Source organism: Hydra vulgaris, chromosome 06 (genome assembly GCF_038396675.1).
Source record: "Hydra vulgaris chromosome 06, alternate assembly HydraT2T_AEP".
Classification (NCBI taxonomy): Eukaryota; Metazoa; Cnidaria; class Hydrozoa; order Anthoathecata; family Hydridae; genus Hydra; species Hydra vulgaris.
The window spans coordinates 28,760,001-28,780,756 of NC_088925.1; the positions used below are offsets into that span (position 1 = coordinate 28,760,001).

Sequence of the window (20,756 nt, forward strand, 5' to 3'; positions counted from 1 at the left end):
AGTGGAAACTCACCTTTAGACAAAATAACATATTTTACAAGTCAGAAGCTGTTTTGGTTTTTACTTGTAAATTTTATATGCTTAACGTCGATTAAACGTTTACAATATTGACTTTAACATTTTTAATATTGATTGATAATAGTCAATATTTTATCGATTGATATAACAGTCGATATTTTAATAAACGCATTCATTAAAATGATGGAAGCGTATGCGTACTTTACATAAATTTATTTAAAGTTAGAATATTCTTGATGATCTTGTTTGAATGTTTTGAATTTTTAAACATTTTTGAACATTTAAACTTGCAATTAAAAAATATTTAATTTTTTGCAAAATTAATTCTACAACAAAATCTCACTCTTTACTAAAGAATTCTTCAAAAATGAAATATTTTTTTAAGTAACGAAAGACCTTCAACTTTTAACGTTTTTTTTTTTTTTTTTTTTTTTTTGCAGTTTTAGGTTTAAACTTAAGTCTAAAATAATTAAAAGATTATTAAAAACTCAAAAATTAGCGTATTTACCATACGTAACATAAAGTGAAAAAAATTAACATAGCGACAAAATGAAAAGCACGTAAGTTTCAAAAAATGCTTAAAACCTAATCATATTTTCTGAGAAAGAAGCAATTACAAACAACATTTGCTATGTGCATTCAAAAGTTGAAACTGATTTAAAACGGCTAAATATTTGCTTGTGTACTCACCCTATACCAGTGCATCCCTCGCTCAACTATTTAGGAGTCCTCCTTATGAAAAAAAAAACATTCTAAAAAAGATAATATCCAGTGGTGAAATTCCCACTTTTTAAAAATGATTTACATTACAAATAGCATTTACATTCGTAAGAACTTATCATTTGTCGGGAAACTAGGTTTGAATTCACAGACTATTCTTTTATGTGCTTTAGTGTCAGTGACTCTGCAGACATAAAAGCCTATAACTTTTGCCTTTCTCAATCCCTAACTCAAACAGTCAACTTTCCAACTCGCTTTCCAGAAAACCCGAATCATTTACCTTCTCTACTCGACTTATGCCTTGTTTCTGATCCTAGTCAGTGCTCAGTTTCTCCACATTCACCCTTAGGTGCTTCTGATCATGGTTTGATCTCTCTAAAACTATTATCTCAATCATCTTCATCATCTGAATCCTTCTATCATCATACCTCTTACAACTACCTTAAAGCTGACTAATACTTTTTCCGTGATTTTCTTCGTGATGGCCCTTGGGTAAAAATCTTTCGTCTTCCAGTTGACAAAAGTATTTTAACTATTCAACAAGTGTTTATCAGAGTCTTGTTTTCCAGCCTGCTGGAAAGCGGCATCTGTTATCCCTATTTTCAAAAATTCTGGAAAGCGATCTGATTCGTCTAACTATCGCCCCATTAGTCCTCTTCCTATCATAAGCAATGTTATTGAATCTTTAATTAACAAACACTTAATCACTCATCTTGAATCTAATAACTTACTCTCTGATCATCAATATGAATTTCGATCTTCTCGTTCTACAGCTGATTCGCTAACAGTAATAACCAATAAGTTTTATCGTGTATTAGATAAAGGTAGAGAGGTTAAGGCCATCGCTCTTAACATTTCTAAAGCTTTTGATAAAGTTTGGCATGCTGGTCTTCTCCATAAGCTTTCTTCTTACGGTGTATCTGGTAACATCTTTAAGATTATTGAATCCTTCCTTTCAAATCGTAGTATAAAAGTTGTCCTCGATGGACAGCACTCTTCTTATTCTGTAACTTCAGGGGTTCCTCAAGGTTCAATCCTTGGCCCTATACTCTTTTTAATTTACATTAACGATCTTCCAGATATTCTCACATTTAAGGTGGCATTGTTCGCTAATGATACTATAATTTATTCTTGTAATGATAAGAAGAAATGTTGCTTTTCTTTCTCTTTTCTACAACTACTATAATGGGCACTGCTCTAAAAAACTAGCGTTACTTGTGCCATCTACTAACATTTATTCTCGTTTGACTCGTCATTCAATTAAGTCTTATCCTTTTTCTGTGACTATTTCTAAGTGCTCCAAAAACTCTAATTCCTCTAGTATTTTTTCTTGAACATCAGTTCTTTGAAATTCGCTTCCTTCATCTTGCTTTCCTGATACATACAATTTGCAATCCTTTAGGTCGTCTGCCAATCGTTATCTTGCTCTACAATCTTCATCTCTTCTCTTCCAGTAACTTCCAACTCTAATTAGTAGTTGCTTGCAGCCTTGTTGGAAGCGAAGACAGGTTAAAAAAAAAAGAAAAAAATCGTTGACCCAAAAACAAACTTTTTTTTTTCAATTTTCTATTTTCTATGGTATGATTAATCATTTTATGTTAAATGTTGTTATTTACTGTCTATATTTAAAATTAGGGAAATATACTCCTCAAATTTATTCGATTTTGACTGAAAAATGAGAGAGGGAGGGAAAGAACCAAAAATATCTTCCTTTACTATTACTTTTATAGGGTGCTTGTAGTAATATTGCGATGCTGATACAAATTAAGTTGAAGACCTGCTAAATCTAAAAATTATAGTTTTTTATTTCTCAAAATAATGCAATATAATTTATTTTAAGATCTACAAATTGCCCTTAGTAATGACAATAAAAAAACTCAGAAAACTATAGCTCTACAAAAAATCAAACTGATAGAAATAACTTTGAATTTTAGATGTATATCGACTTCACGGAGGAACTTTGTATTGTTAACTTACTATAAGTATTGTTGATATTTGCTAACTTATTATAATTATTGTTTATTATTGTTACTATTGTTATATATAACTTATTATTACTATTGTTTATTATTGCTTACTTACTATAACTATTACTTTTAGCTTCTTTCTGTCCAATTCTAAATGCTAATTCAAATTTAAAGACCCCATACCAAATCCAGACCAATCATAATTTACCAAGTAATCTGCATATAAATAGCATTGTTTTCAGTTTTATAAAATAACCAGTTAAAAAAAAAAAAAAAAGAAATAAGAAAATTAAAGAACTTAACGGATTTCTTCAAATATAATAATTTTAGTTATTATAAAAAAGCGTTCTATTTAAATTTTTCTTTACTCAATTCAATGACATTTTAGACATGACAATATACCAACTTTTTCAGCTGTAAATGTCGAGGAAAATGAAGCCATTGTCGACATTGAGAGAAAACTTATCGATTCCCATTGGTTTTTTTAAAACCAAAAGCGGAGGTATTTTAACCACTCAAGTCATCATCACTGCTAGCTACAGTCTCAAAATATTCGTTTTGGTCAGACGTTTCATATAGAGTCATAGGTATTCGTCTAAAAAAAAAGTCAGATAAATAAAAATTTATAATATAAGTTGATTAAGTTAAGAGGTAAATTATTGTATATGATCATTTTATAAAACAGCTAAATCAGAATATGTATTTATGATTTGCCAACATGAAAATTTGTTAGTTGACGTTGAATGTTTACGGATATATTCCTAAGAATCTAAAAAAATCCGGAAAACTTTATTTCTATTTGTATCTCTTTTAAATTAGCTCCATTATAGAATCTATTTTAATGCATTCTAAACATTTAGAAAGCTAAAAAATGCTTTTCACAAAGCATTAAGTAATGCTGAATACTAATAATATTTGATAATTTATATTCAATAAAAGCTTTAAAAGACTTTCTCATTTCAACTAACTTAACATTTTACTTTATTGTACAAAAAGTCTTCATTGTCGAGAATTATTTTAGGATTTTTACAATTGGATGCCTTATTATATCTTATGTGAAAAGAAAAATTAGGGGAAACAGGGGTAAAACAGGGTACTTAAGTACCTAAGCCCCTTCTAGAGTAACAAAAATTACCAAAATTAATACAAATTTACTTGAAAATAAAAGAATACAACATTGACAACCTTGTAATAAAGCAAGAACACCATATAATGTAAACTTTTTAATTTATTGAACTTTAAAAAAAAAATAATAATACCCCGTTTTGCTACATGCTAGGAGCAAAATTATTTTTTTAAATAAAATAATGCATACTTATAATATTATAGCCAGCCATTGCCTAAAACTATAACAACTTTAAAGTTAAATATATAGCTAGGCTATATATTTAACAAGGTATAAAGTTTAAAATAACATGTTAGTAGCACTACTAGCTAGTAGGCCAATAGACCTATAAAATAATATTTTATAAATAGACCTATATAAGAATATAATATTTTATAAATAGACCTATATAAGAATATAGTATTTTATAAATAGACCTATATAAGAATATAATATTTTATAAATAGACCTATATAAGAATATAATATTTTATAAATAGACCTATATAAGAATATAATATTTTATAAATAGACCTATATAAGAATATAATATTTTATAAATAGACCTATATAAGAATATAATATTTTATAAATAGACCTATATAAGAATATAATATTTTATAAATAGACCTATATAAGAATATAATATTTTACAAATAGGGCCACGCGAATCGGCATTTTTAGTTTCGAATCGAATCGCGAATTGAAGCAGGTATTGATTTACAAATCATATCGAATCACGAGTCGAATTAACAATATGAAGAAATCCAAATTTAAGCACATTTTTTTGAAAAATTATTCCGGGTAAAAAAAATCTTTTTGGAAAATTTTTTTTGCCCGGAATATTTTTTTAGCGGTTGTTTGGAAGCAGTATTACAATTACTTTACTCTGACTGAGATAAGTAAAAATATTTTGATAGCATCTTAGCGTTGGATATCTGAAAAAAACAACAACACTCACAAAAAAAAAGAGATTTGAAAATGTCAAATCATTTCTTTTGAATCAAATCTCGAATCAAAGCGACACTTGACTCGTGAATCGAATCGATTCGCAGGGTCCTAATTATAAAGTATAAAAACTGTTATAATATTAAAAGTCTACCTGTCTGTTTAATTGAATAAAATTACTATTAAGCTAGAAGCATTGTATCATTATCATACCATTATCATATCATATCATATCATCAAATACATGTATCATTACATGATTTAAAAGAACTGTAAATTCGGGGAAAAAATGGAGAAAACCCCATTTCGCCCCATTGAAACTAACCCATTTTACCTGTGTGGCACATTAAAATGCATTATAATCAAAACTGGGTTGATTTTATTGTTAAACTAAAGGTTTTTTGATAATAAGACATTATTTAGATACAAGTTCAAAGCTTTTATCACAGTTACGGTAATTATTTTTAGATATAATAGATAAACTATTTTTAGATATAATTCTATATTAAATGAACAAAACCTCATACTTTTATATATATATTTGTAGCTATCGAAAAGCAGTAAGTGTACAATCAAACGTTTACTACACTAGGTAGATGTCTCTTTTGGTAAGAAAAACTAAAATTACTGTGGAAAAAATCTGGACAGTTACTTTCTGCTAATTTTTGGTCCAGATCTTCAATAAGGGTCTTATAAGATCTAGTAGCTTATAAGTATCCTAGTAGCTTAGGATAATATAAGTAAAAGTCATATAAATCATAATTTCTATTTCTGTAACATTTAGAGTCCTTTGACGACCGTTACCATGGTGAAAAGTAGAAAGTGCTCTCAAAAGAAGGCAAAACAGTTTGAGAAATAGTACAACAGCTTGCTATGCCCAAATCAATTGTTCAAGATACTCTGGGGAGAACTAAAAAGCATGGAGTATTCAAAAGTTTGCCAAGATCTGGACAAAAACCAGGTGAACTAATGCAACAAAAATACATTAAATAAAAATTACTAGTCTGAATTTCACAAATGATACCATGTGATGTACCATGACTTTTGTCAGAGATTGACTTTAGGTTATTAAAAAAAATATTATGGTTACATGATCAAAATGTCATGTTGAAATAAACAAAAATATACAATTTTCTAATATAACCTTAAATAAATAACAGAGGAATGCATAAACATATCGTTTTCAATATTAAATAAGATTTATAGTGGAGATCAAACAGAAAAAGAGAACATGCTACAGCACACTATATCTGGACGAAAGTCTGGATTATTCTCTCTAATATTATTTGGGTCAATGTAAAAATTTTTTTTACTTTGACACTTTTTTTTTTACCTCGTATCATAAGGTTCCAACCCACACATAAAATGGTTTCAAAATTAAATTTTTTGCTGTTGTTCATTTATTAAAATTTAGGTAAATAATATTGATAATGAATAGAAAGTCTGAAGAAGAAATTTGTAGAAGATATGAACAAGCATTTATAGAAGACATTAGTGAAGAATACAATATAAGCAATGACAGTGAAAAGGTATCAACAGATGATGAAGAGGGGGATAATTTTTTTGTGAAGATGAAACAGACAATGATATATGTTATGACTATGATGTTAATTATGTTGAAGCAAGCTAATGCTTAAGCAAGCTTAAGTACCACAAAAAATTTCCTTTCTTAAAAAAACTTACAAAGATGGCATGCCAACAAAGTTGCAAATCGATGAAATAGGTGTTCTCAGTTTAATAATGTTCATGAAAAACCAGAACCAACAAGATTTGCATATCATCAAACTGATTCAATATCATCATCGTTCCTTATTTACTTCTGAAAACCATTTCTCGAAATTATTGTAAAATTGACTTATGTAGAAGGAAATAGAGTATACAACAATAACTGAAAATCATTAGATATCACAGAAATAAAAAAATTTGTAGTCAATATATTTAATTACTCATTGGAGTTAATAAATTAAAAATTGAGGAAATATCAAAATTGTGGGGTTTAGAAAATGGTAGAAAATTATTTAATGGTATGAGTCGTAATCAAATCACAACCATATTGCGTGTTGTTAGACTTGCTTCTGAGCTTAGAAGAAAAAAATCAAATGATAAACTAGAACCAATTAGAGAAGTTTTTGAACTTTTGAAAAATTTGCAATATGCTTATGTTCTTGATTGGTTCATCGCAGTAGATGAACAGTTAGTAGCATTCTGAGATGTCCATTTAAAAAATACATTTCGAGTAAACCTGGTAAATATGGTATCAAATTTTGGGTCATTTGTGACAGCATAACATCATATGTTTTAAAAATGGTATATAGCAAGAAAAAACTGTATCATGAGTGTAGCCATAATCACCACACCAGATATATATATATATATATATATATATATATATATATATATATATATATATATATATATATATATATATATATATATATATATATATATATATATATATATATATATATATATTATAAACTAATTGACAAACATTTTCCTAATAATAACAAACTGCATAATGTCTTCAACAGGAACACAGTCAAAGTTAGCTACAGTTGTATGCCAAGTGTAAAATCTATTACAAATTCGAACAACAAATACATTTTATGCAACGATAAACCCTAATCAAGAAAACTGTAACTGCTTTAATAAAAATCTCTGCCCTTTGTTAAATAAATGTTTAACAAGCAACATTGTATATCAAGCAACTGTAACCACTACTAATCATGATTCATCTCCTAATGAAAAATCCTACAATGGTATAAGTAAGGCTCCTTTTAAATTAAGATACGCTAATCATATTAAATCTTTTAACATATCTAAATACAAAAATGATACTAAACTCTCAAAGCAGGTATGAATATTAAAGGAAGCTAATTTAGTTCCTATAGTTAAGTGGAAAATTCTCACGCGATGTAAAGCATATAATCTGACATCCAAATCTTGTAAATTATGTCTCACCAAAAAATATGAAATCCTAAATTATAAAAATACTAATCTATTGAATGAAGGAGTGAGATTGTCTAAGTGCAGACATAAAAACAGATTCCTTCTTTCCCAATTTAACACTGGCAATTAGAAAAGATGTTTTTCCATATTATTATTATTATTATTACTATCGCTATTATTATTATTATTATTTGACGTCAGAACTCATTCCATTGTTTTTTTGAATTTTGTAACGGTTTTTTAATTGTATTTTTAAACGGCTTTTTCTTGATTTAAATATATGGCTGATGAGTGCCCAAAATGCCATGAAACTTTAAGTACTGTAAAAAAGTTGTTTTTTCTCATCAAACCTTTTATTTATTTATTTATCTATTTTGTGATTATTTTATTTTACATTGATCACTCAAAAAAGAGTATATATATATTCATATATATATATATATATTCATATATATACACTTTTTGTATATGAATATATATATATATATATATATATATATATATATATATATATGAATATATATACTTTTTATATGAATATATATGTATATATATATATATATATATATATATATATATATATATATATATATATATATATATATATATATATATATTCATAACTCAAATCCATAACTTTTGACCTGTGGCACCCCTGATCTGGGTGTACGATATATATATATATATTTTTGAATAACGTATATGTGTGTATATGTGTACAAAGAGCAGCTAATCAAATAATAAAATAACTTAAAATTATTTTAAGTTTGACATCTTAATTTGACGCTTTAATTTTTAAAATGGGAATGTTTCGAAAATAGAACATCTCTTGATTGTCTTATATATCCATGTTTAACATGTTGTTTCATGAAAAGTATATATTTATATACAAAAAAAAAAAAAAATTATTTTTTTTTTATAATTTTTATAACAGCTTCTTGCTCACATGGGTCCAATGGACCCAATTTGCTGTAAATAAAACTTTGTTTTTCTAGTAGATGCAATGTTAAACTTTTATTTAAAATAAAATTTGTTCTAGTTTCATGCAGCATAAATAGTTTTAAGAAAACATTTGTAAAAACACTAGATGCTTTTACTAAACCAAACAAAGTAGATACTTTATGTTTACCATTTTTATAAAACTAAATATACTAAAATAAGAAAATTTAATACAAAAACAAAAAGTAGAAATTCTATGAAAAGCATAAATAAAATTAAAAAATTTACTGTAAAAAACATAATGAAAAAAAAAATTCATAAAATTACAACTTATAGTATAACTCAATTTACAAATATAAAAAATAATCAACAAAAAATTGAGAAGTAAAAACTTATAACTTTTAAAGTCTTTATCTTTTTTTTTTTTTTTTAAGTTATAATTTTTTTTTTTTTTTTATTTTGGTTAAAAAATATTTGCTTTAGCATTTGCATTGATCATAGTGGATTTGAATTCATTAATCATTGACCACAGCTGTGCAACTTGTTAGCAACTTGTAAGTTAGTTGTGAATTGGATGCAAAAGTTAAATGATGCAAATTAAATTCCTTACCTGTTTCTGTATTCACCATAATTGCAAGCATCATCCTCCTCAGTTGAGGTGTCAGTGTGATCTAAAAACCCATGTAATGTACCTTATTATTACAAATATATATATATATATATATATATATATATATATATATATATATATATATATACACATATAGATATATATATATATACATATATATATATATATATATATATATATATATATATATATATATATATATATATATATATATATATATGTAAATTTACATTTACAGGAAAAAATAATAATACATATACAGGAGAAAATTTAATTTTAATTTCTATCTGTGTTAATTAGGTTAATATTATAAAAGAATAAAAAGGTAATCCACTGTTATTTAGGGTGGTAACCCTTCTTTAACCAAAGAAAAAAAAGCATCTTGGCGGACAAAACATCTTAGTCAATCGATTTAAAAGCACTTGATGCAATCATACAAAAAAGACTGGGGTCAGGTCATCATTCAGACACATCCAATAAACATCACAAATGATTCAAATGTTTTTCCAGACCATTTCAAATCCTAAATGATGAAAACAAAACCCTAAAAGCTTAAAATCAAAGAACTTGAATGAAAAATGGAACACAGAAAAAATCTTTTATCAACATAGGTAAAACAAAAATAATGATACCGTTATAACCATTTGTTCTGTTTTTGCACAGTAACAAAAGAAAAAAAAGGAAAAACAAAAATGAGGATTTTAGTCATGCAATGAAGATAGTAGAAGAAATTGGTGCTAAAAAATGAGAATTTTCATATTGGGCAATAACAAAAACAAATGTTTAGAAAATGAAAATTATATCTATTTTAAATAAAGGTACATCACTTATCGTTAAGAAAAAATTAATGAACATTCAAATATGCTCCATCATCAGCAGCTTGTAGGTAGTGGTGTAGTGGTAAAGCGCTCGCTTCATAAGCGAGAAGTTCCGAGTTCGATTCCCACCATGTCCTTGATAGTACTGCACTCAACTTGTTTCTCTACGCAGCGGCCTTGTTCGTCAAGGTTCATGTTTCGGAGTTATAGAGTTGAGAGAAGGTTATAATCACAAGTATCCTCCTCATCTGTAGTGGCCTTGTCGGCCTTGGGGAGGTGAATTAATAAAAAAAAAAAAAAAGTTCGATGCAGTTTTGTCATGATGTTGTAACAGGAACATTGTACAGCATTTATATCGATTTTGATGAATGCATCTTTTGATTCGGGTAATCAATTGTTTACAATTTTTAGCTCTCCAGTTGTTTTTGTATACTAACGAACTCAAATATCCAAAAAAATCTTCATTTGGGCGACACTGAAGCAAGTTTGTCAGATTGTAGTTTTTTGGTACATATGGGATGTTTTGGCTTTCCAAGAAGACTTGTGTTTTTTTGGCATAATGGGATAATGCTTTATCCGGCCAAATCAAGTAATTGTTATCTGAATGATATTTTTAAAGAAATGGAATCAATTTTTCTTCAAACATTGATTTTGGTATACTTCTTGATTAATAGGCAAACCATTTGGCTTAAACAATGGCTTGGAAATTCCCCTCTCAGATATGGCAATGTACAGCATCACTTTCTGCTCAAAATTGTGTTTATATTTGTATTTTACTTTGTAGGTGTTGTAGACCCTTTATCTGCATAATATCGATCATTTCCTGGAATTTGCGTTTTGGAGAGGGGGAAGTAACTTTCGTCATCTAAAACAAAACATTTTCTAGAGTAATTTCAGGTCATCCAGCGGTATTGAGATTTCATGGTTGATATTTGTTGCTCAGTGTATTCTGGCGCTCTTGTTTTTTTTTGCCAGACAATTCCTTGTTTTTTCCACAATTTGCAGATATAAGGCTGCGTACACTTGAACTTTTCCGCAGCATCTTGCTGAAAGCACTGTGAAGCAAACAAAGTTCCCTCTTGCTCATTATTTTAGCTGGTCTTTCACTATCACTTTTACGATTTGCTGTTAAGGATGCCAGAATAAGGTAAATAGTTGAAACTGGAACATTTTCAGTTTTAAAATGATTCACAGTAAACTTTTTTCTGAGATTTTCATGCATTTGATAGAACTTTACAATGTGCTTGTAGTACATCTTGTTTTGACAGCATTTTAAACACAACTGAATTAGCTGATACAAAACAAAACATATGATAAAATTGTAAACAAAGAGAGTATAGTTTAACATAAGAATACTTTTCTTTTTTTGAATTTTGCGGTTTGATTTCAGAGGGTTAGAATTATTCTCATTTTTTAGTTATCACCTGTTACATAAGGAAGAGCACAGCCAATAAAAATTTGATCAATCAAACAATAGCTATCTATTGATAAAATTATCACATGCAATGACCTTCATTCAAACACCTCCTCATTGACAACATCTACACCAACAACTAGACTGATCAGTTCCATCAATGATACTACTACAGCAGCACCATCGACCGCAGGTGCTGCTGTATTAGTATCGATGGTGGAACTAATTGGTACACTATTGGTGATTATAATTGTCTGAGAGGTTGTTGTGGATAGTGCTGCTATAGTATTGTTAGCGAAACTAATTGGTAAACTATTGGTGCTTATAGTTATCTGAGAGGTTAATGTGGATGGTTTTACTGAAGTAGTGCCCTTGGCAGAACTAATTAGTAATCTATTGGTAATTAGAGTTGTCCGAGAGATTGCTGTTGATGGTGCTGCTTCAGTAGTACCATTGGCAGAACTGATCAGTCTAGTTATTAATGTAGATGTTGTCAATGAGGAGGTATATCTGGATGGAGATCATTGCATTTATCATAAACTATGTGATATGTATTTATCATAAACTACGTGTTGAGTTGATTCCAATCATAAGATCTCAACTAAACTAAAAACTGACAAATTTTGGATATGCAAAGAAGTTATGCAATTATCTAAACTAAAATCATGACTATGCCATAACAAGGTTAATAAATGGAAGTCAGCTCTGGTCAAATAACAACTGACAAATAACAACAAGCAAATATTCTTAACAAACAGTTTGAAAGACACTTCAATTCAGCGCCTAATCTGGTACTGGCCAAAACTTTTAATAAAATTGGCAATATTAGAGTTAAAACTTATCAAGTTTTAACACTAATATTGCCAATCCTAAGGCATCTGGTAAACAGCAATTTTATTACACAAGAACAGCATGGTTTTGTTCCCTGTAAGTCATGCATTACAAATCACTTTGAAATGATGGACTATTTAGCAAAAGCATCAGCTAATCAATTGTTGGTAGACTTGCTCTACCTGGACTTTCACAAGGTTCAACATATTAGCCTGATCCTGAAACAAGAACCAGTACAGAATCAATAGTCAAAATCTATAATGGGTGAAATTCCTCCTATGCAACCATAAATTAAGAGAAATCCTATGCAAAGCAGCATTGGACTGGGCACCAGCTGTGTTCCTCATAGGTCAGTACTAGGACCAACATTTTTTGTGATCTTTATATATGTAAAATATTTGTTGGCAACATTAAACTGCTTGCCACAATTTGACTCAGTGAAAAACAGAATGACTGTATTGTGTTCCAAAATGACATTGACTTTATAACTAAGTGGAAAAGGGTATGGTATATGTGGCTTAACATCTCTAAATGCAAAATTCTTTACATTGGTTGTCTGAATAAAAAGCATACCTATACAATGCTCAACGTCAACAAGTTGACTCAACTTAACTTGTTAAGACAACTTAGCTCATCAGAATGACATTTAGGTATCTTAATTAGCAAAGACCTCAAACAAAACACTTAGGTATGCACTGCTATCTGCTATCTCGTCAAGGTTTGTGTTTTGGAGTTATTACAGAGTTGGGAGAGAGTTATAACCACAAGTCACCTCCTCAACTGTAGTGGCCTTCTTGGCCTTGGGGAGGTGAATTACAAAAAAACAAACCCCACATACAATTAAAGACATAAATATATTAGAGAAAGTCTAAAGACATGGCACTAAATCCAAAGATGTGCCATCTGGTAAAAAAACTGTTAACCTGCACCACACACTGATCCATTCTTTGCCTCACCATGGCCATAGAAGTGGTCAAGGAAGTAGTTCAATTTAATAACAAAAGAAGTAACTTCTTCACAAATTGAGTTGTTGACAGTTGGAATTACCTACCAGATGAGATTGTAAATGTTGACAGCCTAAATGCCACCAAGAACCAGTCAGACAAAACCCCACAGTGCTGCAAAAGTCCAACAAAACCCCACAGTGCTGCAAAAGCGCTCTATGCAACATGACAAGGTTGCATTGCGGTCAACTTACTAATTAAGTATACATCCCATGAAATTTTTAATCGAAAGAGCATAAAAGTTAACTTGCTGTCCTCTGTCTTAACATTTGCAAAAGTTAAAAGCTGTCTTCCAAACATTTGCATCATCAATTACTTCACCCAACAATAAAATTTTATCAAATATTTTTAATTTTATTCATTTAATGCATATTTGCTAACAATGAAAAAGTGTTTAAGTGAAAATGTTATTTACATATACAATGTTAAAACAAGTCAACATGAAGTGGGTTCCTACTATATTCAATTTAAAAAAATATGTAAAGATTGATTTTTCAAACATGAAAAATTCCTTTCGATATGAAAAGTAAAGCTAATTCAAAATTTGTTTAGGAATTTAAAATAAGGGCTTAAATCGTTTCCTTTCATGGAAAATTGTAGACCAGGACAAACTGTTTAAACCTAGAGGTAAATCCTGCAGTTAATGCATGGAAAATTTCATATAATTCCTTATTCAACGATTTTCAAAAATTATTAAAATACAAAGTTTGAGAGGAGAAAAATTTTCATAAGAAATATATTTGTTAATGCACTTTTCAAATAACTTTATTTTAATTTTATTTATATATAAATAATTTTATACTTATATAATTAGTAACTATAATCTTGACATAATAACGCTACTTTATACCTTTATGTAAAATGTACACAGTACACTGTACATAAATGTGCCACAAACAAGTATGAAGAGGAGTATTAAGAAAGTTCAAGTTGAAAATTTCGTGTGAAAACGTAGGTTACAAACACAATTGATGCACCATTTTTACTATTTTCAGATAATTTTCACAACTTCAAAATTGATAACTCTTAAAAGTATGAAACACAATTTTCCACAATTTTCCCTCTTCTGAAGCTGAGTGCATGTTTAACTGATTTAATTGGACCAAAATCAAGCAACTTCTAAATTTATTCAGATATTCAAACAAAGATGGTAATTGGTGGGCAAAGTTTTGAAAAGCAAATACAAATTTTAAACATATGCTTGAGTATATTATTCAAACATATGTTTAATATTATTAACATATTATTCAAATCTGTCAACAATACAGCTTCAATGGGATGAACTACTAAAAACATCAACTTTTATATTAGTTTATCCCATTATGGTTTAAACTATCAACTTATACCAATCCTTAAATGAAAAATTTTAAAACTATTTGGCTATTCTTTTTTATTTTAATTATAGTTCTTAAAATTCAATAATTTAGAAAAAACAAAGGCTGACCTTTACTTACAATTAAAGAAAACAATCTTTTGCTATTATTTTAGCATAGCTAAATTTAAGTAATAAATATTATTATAATAAATATTATACAAATATAATAAATTTTAATATAATAGATATTATGAAAAATAAACAAACTAAGCTGTATATCTTATTTAAATCATTTTCATTTATTTTTTAACATTAGTTTTGGTTGCAATTATATTGCATGAAATTATTTTATTATTTTTATTATTTTATTTTTAAATGTTGCAAAATAATAATCATAATCATAAAATGTGATTAAAAAAAGAAAAACTTTTTTAGGTTTTTACGCCATCATTGTTTTTTAGGTTAGATTTTACGCCACCATTGTTTTTTAGGTTAGATTTTACACCATTATTGTTTTTTAGGTTAGATTTTATGTCATCATTGTTTTTTAGGTTAGCAAAACCTAGGTTTTGGGCAAAAACAAGGTTGAGCAAAAATTGACAGCACAAAAAATTTTGAGACAAGCAAAAAAACAAATAAAGTTTACTCTTACATTCCTCGTCAATAGATGAATTGTATTCTTCTTCATCTGGATAGTCATTTCTCCAGTTATTTTCATCTAGAAAATTTTTTTTGTATAAGCAACAACATAACTTTTGTATAAGCAACTACATAACTTTTGTTTAAGCAACTACATAACTTTTGTATAAGCAACTATATAACTCTAGAATCTTAAGAAAAGCTATACAATATTACCATTTGAATCATCTTCATCATCAATAATATCATCATCAATTTCTTCATTTGCATCTAAAATATCTTCATAAAATTCAATATCTAACCTAGAATAGAATAAAATAAATTCTATATAACATTACTGTTTATCTGAAGTGCAACCAATCAAAGAACTTTTAATATTACTGTCACCTGTAAAACCTGCATATAGCTTATTTCGAATACTTGCAATATAATCTTTCTACATATTAAATAATCATCATAGAAAACAATAAGTCTACTAAAAAATAAAATTTACTTCATTAACTTTTTTTTACTAGTAAGCAGGTAGTATGCAGGTAGATGTAGGTAGCAAGCAAAAAGTATGTAGGTATGTACAAATTAATCTTACTTTTACTATTTATAAAAACAAAAAAAACAAAAAAATTCCACACTCATTAAACTAAAGTCTGCATTTAACAAGTGAAATAAATTAACTCAATAAGTTAATTTATTTCACTATTAATGATTTATATATATATATATATATATATATATATATATATATATATATATATATATATATATATATATATATATAAGAGAGAGAGAGAGAGAGAGAGAGAGAGAGAGAGAGAGATAAAGTAGTTGTCAAACAAATAAACAAAAAAAACCAAAAAAAAAAACCACCCTAATATATATATATAAATATATATAATTTAAAATGTGTTAATAATCACTATAAATAAAGTAGTTGTCAAACAAATAAACACTGCATATGAAATATTTATTTCTTTTATTGCTACTATTAAGTAATTTTAATAAAGGTATACTAAATTTATGTTTAATATTATTTTTTAGCACTAGAGGCCTTTCAAAAAAATCATCAGTTGCGCTATTTTTGTTATCAAAATAATATTTTCCTACTTTTAAACAGGAAATACATTGTTTAATCTTTATAAATATTATAATCAATTTTATTATTTGATTTGAAACAGGAAATGTTAATTAAAAGTGTCATGTTTTTGTTTGTGGAGATGTTTTTCATAGGAAATTAAATTTTTTCTTTTTTGAAAATCTTTTCATTTTTGAGTTCCAAAAAAACAAAAAGTTGGAAGAAAGGTTCTATAATTGTATTATGTGCAAGTTGGCAACTATAAACATGGTTATCAAATCTATCTGTTGATTTTCGGGTTCAACAACTAGAAATATGTCCATTAGTATGAAGTCTTAAATTATTAGTTTTTCCGGTGTATGCAGTTTTCTTATTGTAAGATTTTAAAATCTTATTAAAACATTTTAAATAGTATATTACATTTTTACTATTGCAAGTTATATGACTCTTTATGCTCCATATGGAACCATTTGATGTTATAAATGTTTTAACTTCTTGAAGGTAGAATTTGCATATATTACAACGATTATCTTTACATTTAAATAATCCTACTTCTTTATGAATTAACTGGAATTTTGCAGAGGTCAGTATTCTTAATGGATTGGGTGGTTGATTAAATGCAATTACTGGCTGGATATTTGAAAAAACCTCCTTTACTCTTTCATTTAAAAATAGATTAAGTAAAAGATTTGTTTCAGCTATAAAAGGTTGACAATTATAGTTGCTATAAAAAGTTGTAATTAAGGGATTTCTTTAGACTTGTTTTTGGGAGCTGGTCCTTGGAGTTTTGCATTGTGAAAAGTTTTTTCTATAATATTTTTATTATCAGGATATTCACATTCTTTTAGTCATGTTTTTTAGTTCTGCTAATTGTTTTTCCTTTTTGTAATTAGATGTGAAAACAATTATTCTTTTAGCAAGATTAAAAGGGATGTCCTTTTTTATGTGATAAAGATGATGAATTTTATAAATTATCACGAGTATTTGGTTTCTTTATAATAAATGTTTTTATTTTATTGCTATTTTCAAATATAACAAAATATTTCAAAATATTATTCATATTGTAAGCACATACATTGTTACCATCTTTTATAATTTTTTTGCCCTGGTCTGTTGTAAAACTGATTGAATTATCTATTTCAGTTAAAGAATTTGTGAACTTTACTATATCCAAATGTTTTAGCTAGATTATAAAACTGTCATCAATGTATCTATAATAAAACTGTTTTATATCATTAACTTCTTGATCGGAAAAGGTAAGATTTTAGCAAAAAGTTTTGTTTCTTCTAAAAAACCCAATTGTGAGACACGCATCTGGAGCAAAATCAGTACCCATCGCTGTTCCTGTATTATGGTGATGCATTTTGTCATTAAACAGAAAGTTGTTGTTTTTTAAAATAAAAGATGCTGATTCTTATATAAATTCTGGAATAAATCTTTCATCTATTACACCTTTATGTTTTGTAATCCAGAACTTTAAAGCTTTTATCTATTTTATTAAGGCTTAAGAACTTTTTTTATATAATAATATATAATTTTTACAGATGTTTTAAAGAAGTAGCTTACACATTTCATATAAATCTAGAAACTCTGAATAAGTTGCTAATAATGGTACTTGATAATAACACTCGCTAAATGACCTAAAAAATCTACTTTAGTATTTTTTGCATCAAATTATTTATTGACATCGATATAATAATTATAATTTGTATGTTGCAATAATAAAAATGTGCTATTTAAAATGCTTATCTTGCAATAAGAAAACAACATACACCGGAAAAACTAATAATTTAAGACTTCGTACTAATGGAAATATTTCTAGTTGTGGAACCCGAAAATCAACAGATAGATTTGATAACCATATTTATAGTTGCCAACTTGCACATAATACAATTATAGAATTATAAAACTTTTTGTTTTTTTGGAACTCAAAAATGAAAAGATTTTCAAAAAAGAAAAAATTTAATTTCCTATGAAAAACATCTCCACAGACAAAAACATGACACTTTTAATTGACATTTCCTGTTTAAAATCGAATAAAAAATTGATTATATAAAGATTAAACAACGTATTTCCTGTTTAAAAATAGGAAAATTTTATTTTGATAACAAAAATAGCACTACTGATGATTTTTTGAAAGGCCTCTAGTGCTAAAAAATAAAATTAAACATAAATTTAGTATACATTTATTAAAATTACTTAACAGTAACAATAAAAGAAATAAATATTTCATATGCAGTGTTTATTTGTTTGACAACTACTTTATTTATAGTGATTATTAACACATTTTAAATTATATATATTTATAAATATATATATATATATATATATATATATATATATATATATATATATATATATATATATATATATATATATATATATATATATATATATATATATATATATATATATTAGGGTGGTTTTTATTATTATTTTTTTAATTTGATATCGCACAGCCTCTTATTTGATGAGGTTCAATTAAAAAAGTTCACAGATAATTTTTTTTCCAAACTGATGATGGGAAGTACCTGCTTTGTAACCCCTTCAGAACCCTGTTTCTAAAATGTATTAAAATCAGTTAGTGTCAGTGTTACATGCATCAGTTTTACTTAGTAGGGTTATAAAAATTATAAGAATGTATATAGCAATGACCTATTCCCAGACTCCACCCTAAAAATGATAGGTCCCAGACCTGTTTTTAAGCCCTATTGAGACCCATTTTTGTCTAAAATACTTTATTGCAGAAATCTATAAAAATCAGCTTGTGCCACTGTTACATGCATCAGTTTTGCTTATTAGGGTGATAATAATAAAACAAATGTATATAGCAGTGACCTATTCCCACACCGCACCCTCAGGGCGCCAGGACCCGGACCTGTTTCTTAAGCTCTTTCAAGACCCATTTTTTATCGAAAATGATAAATTTCTGAAATGTATTAAAACCAACTATTGCCAGTGTTACGTGCACCAGTTTTATTTTTAGGGTGACAACAAGTGTATGAATGTATATAGTGTATATATATATAGCATATATATATATATATATATATATATATATATATATATATATATATATATATATATATATATATATATATATATATATATATATATATATATATATATATATATATATATATATATGTATATTTACATATATATATATATATATATATATATATAAATTCTGATGCCAGAGTCATCCATACAGTTTTGAACCTGTTTCTCTGCGCACCAACCTTGTTTATTTTTCTGTTTAAGAGTTTCTTTTATTGATCTCGTAACCAATAATTAAAACAATCTAGTTCTCAGCACCTTTTATATACTTAATAAATACTTTTATAAATTTTTTTTTCCAATATACACTGCTAATTGATAATGGCAAATTTTGAATTTATCTGGATATGTAGGTCTAACAGATTTTTTTATTTTTATTTATCTACATAATATGAAAACAAAATAGTGTAATTAATCATGTTCTAATTACTTTTGCTAAAAATGAGTATGCCTTGATAATATGAGTATTAGGGTGTCCCGTTTCCGCATTTTTTTAAAACTTTGAGATAAACTTTTTATGCGAGGTGCATAATCATTCAAAAATAGTTATTGTAAAGTTTTGGGACAATCAGTGTATGAATGTATATAGTGGGGGTAACTTGGTGAAAAGGGAAGATACAAAAAGCTGTTATAAGTACTTAAAAAAGGTCCCTTTTTTAACATTTCTTCAGTTTTTTTAATTGTGAGTACCAGTGGCCCATATGCCCCAAATGGTGTCCCTCTACCAGCCATTTCTACCTCAGCCATAATTGAAATTTATAAATTTAAAAATAACAAAAAACCATGTGAATGAAACTTTTAAAAGAATTAAAATTTTTCTTATGCGTTCAAGAAAACATATTAAAAATAACAAATTTTAAAATTATTTGGATGAAATAACATACATAATTTAATCAAACCTTGACATATAACTAAACTAAAATATAACAGAAAAACAATAACCATATATTAATATTATTATTGTAATATATATATATATATATATATATATATATATATATATATATATATATATATATATATATATATATGCATATTTGAATAGATTAAATTGTTGTTATTTGGAATGATTATGGCTTAACTATTTCTTTGTAGCTTTAGGTGAAAAATGTTTTCTATGATACTCAACTACTTGGTAGAGAAGCTGACATTGATTGTCATTTTTTGTCAAAAGTTCATTAAAGTCAGTGGCCAATTTAACTGCCCGTTCTGCACAGTCATTAACCACTTTCATGGCACAAACTATCTAACAAGCAAACTTGTAGTCATCACGATTAGCCCAAGTTTTAGGAGAAGATGTCAAGAATTCTTTTGGTAGATTGAGAGAGTC

At 27.3% G+C, this 20,756-nt stretch overlaps 1 protein-coding gene across 1 annotated transcript in view; it reads right to left on the bottom strand.

The window, feature by feature from the left end:
- Positions 1-2,922: 2,922 nt before the first annotated feature.
- LOC101237954 (probable RNA polymerase II nuclear localization protein SLC7A6OS) overlaps positions 2,923-20,756 on the bottom strand; it is a 50,880-nt gene continuing 33,046 nt past the window's right edge. Inside the window, exons 8-11 of the mRNA XM_065799806.1 lie at positions 15,514-15,599; positions 15,311-15,376; positions 9,256-9,316; positions 2,923-3,300 (exon numbers count right to left, since the gene is read on the bottom strand). Coding sequence (XP_065655878.1) covers positions 3,213-3,300; positions 9,256-9,316; positions 15,311-15,376; positions 15,514-15,599 — 301 coding nt within the window. The 3' untranslated portion in view covers positions 2,923-3,212. The remainder of the gene's footprint in view (positions 3,301-9,255; positions 9,317-15,310; positions 15,377-15,513; positions 15,600-20,756) is intronic.